Consider the following 4,945-nt stretch of genomic DNA (forward strand, 5'->3'; position numbering starts at 1 on the left):
ACATATCCAAAAAAGCTTGATATAAACTATAATGAATGAAGATAAATAAGAAAATCGTTACTAACACGTCCAAGTAAAGATAGTTTGAATGTGTACCAAATCGTGAGCCATACGTTGATAACCCTTTCGACCCATTGTGTGTAGAAGCCTCTGATTAGTTCTCATTTTACTAAACTTGGCACTTTTTTCCTATTAAGAGAACATAAAAATTGAACAACAACAGTCAACTAAATTTTAAACTCAAGGGCATCAAAAAACAACTTACTTGAAAGTCAGTAGAAAGAGTATCTTTTACAAAATTCTTCCATGCTTCTTCGGAGTTTACATTCTTCGATCTAAGAAGGGAAATAGTGCATGTTCTATTCACAGATGATGCTGCTTGAATTCTGATTTCTTTTCTCAATCTTGATTTGTATGTCCTCCAGTACTTTCCCATTTGCTGAAATGTCATTTTTTGATGGAAATCACTCACATTGAACCTTTGCTGTATTTTTGTGCACAGATATAAGAAATGATGTTAGGAAGGAATTAGATATAATAAATAGTAAAAGAAATTAAAGTTATTGTATTTATCAACATACCTGTATGAAAGTCCAAAGTTCCTTTTTTTTTGTGTCACCTATCGACTGCCAATCCTTAATTACAATAGGCACATACTCTTGTACAATGGCTCCAACCATGCTAGCAAATTTATCAGAGTTAGTGCCAACTACTTGCCCAAATTCATTAAATTCAAGCTCCATCTTATGATTCCTATTTTCAGGAACTGCTTTCACTTGGGTTGGACCTCTTTTCTTTTTTGGAGCATCTACATTTGTCGACGACATATTTTGTTCATTAGTAATTGGAGTTGATACAGTATTTTCCGGTTCACTTGAAAGTCTTAGTCTTTTATTGGTCTCTCGAATTGCAACAGCAATTGCAACTTTTCGACGTTTTGAACTCTTCGAAGCTTGCTTCATTGACTTAAAGAATGAAACATAAAAATATGACATGGCTATAATTATTCCCTTGTTGACAAATATCTTAAGAATTATTAAAAAACACACTAACCAGAGCTGCATCCATCATATAACATATATTACTGTCAATTGGTTCGACACAAATGACTTCAAGAATACAAAAATCTACAAACAAAAAGAGAAAGGTTTACCAAAAGCAATTGATCTACAAATATCAATTTAAAACATGTGTCATTTATAAGGACTTTTACCAAACTACTTAATAAGTATCACATAATATGCTTTCGATATCTATTCTTGTATAATTTTCATCCTCATCGTGATTGTCTTCAAGTTGCGTTACATCTAATGAAATATTTGCCCCGTGAGAAGTATTTTCTTCCATATGTAACGTGTGAAAGTCTCTTGGTGATGCTTGCAAAGCAACATACCAATTAGATGTTTCATTCTCCCTGGAATAAACCACTTGTTTCGCCTGCGATGCTAAAATGAAAGGACCATTTTCAAATTGTCTGTATCCCTCATTAAGATTAACCAAAGTGAATCCATCTCCATTTTTTATTCGATTCACGATATTTGCCCAATCACATTTGAATATTGGAATATGAAATGCATTATAATCAAGCACTATAACATCCGCAAAACTCCATAATAAAGAACCTTCCCAACGATATGTGCATTATCTTTTGCACAAGATCTACAAATGGTGGTTTCTTAAGCTAAAATGCTGCTATTTTGTCGAGACTTTTCTGCATCTTTAGCGTGAAATCGAAGACCATTTATCACAAAACAAGGATATGACATGAAGTGACATCTAGGACCACGTGCAAGACACTTTAAAGTATTTGAAACAATGTCCAGCAACAGTTGGCCTTTGATCTGTTTTTATTTTAAACATGTCAGGTATAAAAGAATAAACAACATAATTAAACACTATAAATTTCTTATATGTATGTCAACCTTATCATCCAGCCAAGCAGCAAAAGAGCCAATGTGTTTCTTATGCAATAAATTCTCATTTCTTTCAAGTCGTTTGTCAAAACTCTTAAGTTCGTCCATATGCATCCTAAGTGGAAAACAAGATATAAAAAAAATTAATTTAGTCAAAGAACTTAAAATCTAATAACGTAGTTATTTCACAAACATACTGTATGTAGGGTGCCACTTCTATACTATTTAGCAACACGTGGTGATGGAGAACTTTCAACATCTCATCTGGTAGTACAATTGGCTTTCCTTTAGAAATTGTGCGCCCTACAACTAAGAAGTTACTCTAGAATTCTTCATTGCGTGCAGGCTTAGAGCATATTTCAGATGCTTGTTTTATGTACTTGCTACAAAACATTGCATTTTCTTCAACAATGTATTGTTCAGCAATACACCCTTCAGGTTGTGCACGATTCATAACATACCCTTTCAACACTTTCATATACCTACACATTTACCAAAAATCTCATAAAATGTAAAGCCAAATTGATAATAAATTTCACTTTTGGAAATAACTTAAAGGAACATTACCTCTCAAATGGGTACATCCAACGATATTGGACTGGTCCACATAGATGAACTTCTTTTCCTATATGGATTGTTAAATGAACCATAATATCAAAAAAGGAAGGTGGCAAATACCTTTCCAACATGCATAAAGTTTCAAAGTCGTCCTCTTCTAAACTTTCAACATTATTCCTATCCACAACTCCTTGACACATTTCATTGAAAAATGAACACAATTTAAAAATGGAGTTCCTTAGACTTTTAGGTAGAAGTCCTCTCAATGCAATTGGTAGTAATTGTTGCTATAAAATGTGACAATCATGAGACTTGAGTCCAACTATCTTACATTCTTCCACTGAAATGCAATTTCCAATATTAGAACCATAACCATCAGGCAATCTCATGTTAGCGAGCCTTTTGCGAAACATTTGTTTTTCTGCTTTTGATAAAGTGTGAGGGGCAGCAGACAAGTAGAATTTATTTCCTCTTCTCTTAGGATGTAAATCATGCCTAATGTTCATAGTTTCCAAGTCCTTACGAGAGTTAATGCCATCTTTAGATTTTCCTTTCACATCCAAAAGTGTACTAATGATGCTCTCGCAAATGTTCTTTTCCACATGCATCACATCCAAATTATGACGTACAAGTAAAGTTTGCACATTAAACATTAATCGTGTCACAATATACTACATGCCATTAGGAGTATTAAATATAGTAGAAAGAAATATACTAAAGTTACCTTCCAATATGGTAGCATAAAAAATATTGACTTTTTCTTCCAAGTTACAGTTGATTGAGTTGTATTCTTCTTCCTCTTTCGCTTACCACTTTTTCCCCAATCATATGCAATTTTATCAACTTCATTTAAATTTTGTTCACCATTCTTTATCTTCGGCCTAATGTCATTTTCAATGCGTCCATTAAACCAACTCTTTTTCACGCGAAATGGATGACTCAAGTCGAGAAATCTTCTATGTCCCATGTATGCAAACTTCCTACCATGTGACAGCCATATGGAACATGTATCTTCATGACAAATAGGGCATGCAATTTTTCCCTTAACGGGCCATCCAGATACATTTCCATATGCAGAAAAGTCATGTATTGTCCACATCAAAATAGCTTTTAAGTTGAATGTAGATTTTGTAACTGCATCATACATCTCAACCCCATCACTCCATAACAATATTAAATCATCTACAAGTGGTGCCAAATAAACATCTATGTCATTACCTGGCTACTTTGGTTCCAGGATCAATAAACTCAACATTAAACTTTCCTTCGACATGCATAATGAGGGAGGCAAATTATATATAGTTAAAATTACTGGCTAACAAATATATTTAGAGTTAAGATCTTTGAAAGGATTAAATCCATCAGTTGCAAGACCTAATCTAATATTTTGAGAATCTGATGCAAAATGTGGCCATCTTCTATTTATCATTTCCCAACTTAATGAGTTAACTGGATGCTTAATTTTACCATCTGAACTTTTATTATTTTTGTGCCATCTAAGTTGTGTCGCCATCTCATATATTCCAAACATCCTCTTAAGTCTTGGTATTGTAGGAAAATAATGCAAGACTTTTGCTGGAATTTTTTTTGAATCTTCTTAGTCCGTTGATTAACTTTCCATCTTGAACAACCACATTTTGGACATAATTCAGCATGTTCAAGCTCTTTTCTATATAGACAACAATCATTCACACAAGCATGTATCTTCTCATAGCTAAGGTCAAATGTATTGACAAGTTTTTTCATCTCATAAAATGAGTTAGGTAGTGTACTATTCTCTGGCAGTATGTCCCGAACAAGATTTATAAGTTCATCGAAACCACTATCCGATAAATCGTGTGTAACTTTATGTTTAAGCATAGCAATCGAAGCAGACATCTTTGTAAATGTTGGACAACCAGGATATAAAGGTGTTTCGGCATCGTCAACCAAACTTTGAATAACTCCATCCCTTCCATCGAGAGGGTTTTCAAGATCTACATTATGTTGTACATAGAAGTCCCTAAACATCCTACGTGACTCAAGTATATCCGCATTGACTGAATTTAATTTACATTGTCGTTCTCCATGAAATACCCAAACAGTGTACGTAGGATCCATTCCCTTAATAACTAAATGTTCATACACTGTTTCGTAATGATGATGCTTTAGATTCCTACATTTAACACAAGGGCATCCTATCATTTTTGAACATAGATTTTCACGAGCTAGTTCAACAAAATTCTGTGCTCCATCTCTATATTATTCTGAAAACCTATAAGTAAAATGTTATGATCATTTACACTATAAATTGTTTAAATTTTGTAAGTAGATTCACGAAATCGTATTTCAGGCCATAACCTTGATACTTGCAGCCATGCTTTGTCCATTATTATTCTGTCAAACACTGAATAACACAAATACAAATTCAAAGCAAAAAAATAAGAATTTATTGAATAATGAAAATGAAACTATTTATAAACTTTTATTTTTCT

At 33.3% G+C, this 4,945-nt stretch overlaps 1 protein-coding gene across 1 annotated transcript; it reads right to left on the minus strand.

Moving 5' to 3' along the window:
* Nucleotides 1-2,235: 2,235 nt before the first annotated feature.
* Nucleotides 2,236-4,571, minus strand: LOC111392118. The gene is made up of 6 exons (XM_023017386.1): nt 4,166-4,571; nt 3,792-4,046; nt 3,196-3,689; nt 2,839-3,142; nt 2,481-2,661; nt 2,236-2,395 (listed from the first exon to the last, which is right to left on the minus strand). The coding sequence occupies exons 1-6, from the start codon at nt 4,569-4,571 to the stop codon at nt 2,236-2,238; spliced, it is 1,800 nt and encodes a 599-aa protein (XP_022873154.1).
* Nucleotides 4,572-4,945: the final 374 nt, after the last annotated feature.

This window comes from Olea europaea, unplaced genomic scaffold (genome assembly GCF_002742605.1).
Source record: "Olea europaea var. sylvestris unplaced genomic scaffold, O_europaea_v1 scaffold883, whole genome shotgun sequence".
NCBI classification, from domain to species: Eukaryota; Viridiplantae; Streptophyta; class Magnoliopsida; order Lamiales; family Oleaceae; genus Olea; species Olea europaea.

What these genes read in the sequence shown, in the direction of transcription:
- LOC111392118 (XM_023017386.1), bottom strand. Translation starts at nt 4,571, where the DNA reads ATGGATCCTACGTACACTGTTTGGGTATTTCATGGAGAACGACAATGT. An exon ending in TTATGCTACCATATTGGAAG is followed by an intron (nt 3,143 to 3,195) that starts GTAACTTTAGTA and finishes AATGGCATGTAG; the next exon opens with TATATTGTGACACGATTAAT. An exon ending in GAGATTGCCTGATGGTTATG is followed by an intron (nt 2,662 to 2,838) that starts GTTCTAATATTG and finishes AAATGTGTCAAG; the next exon opens with GAGTTGTGGATAGGAATAAT.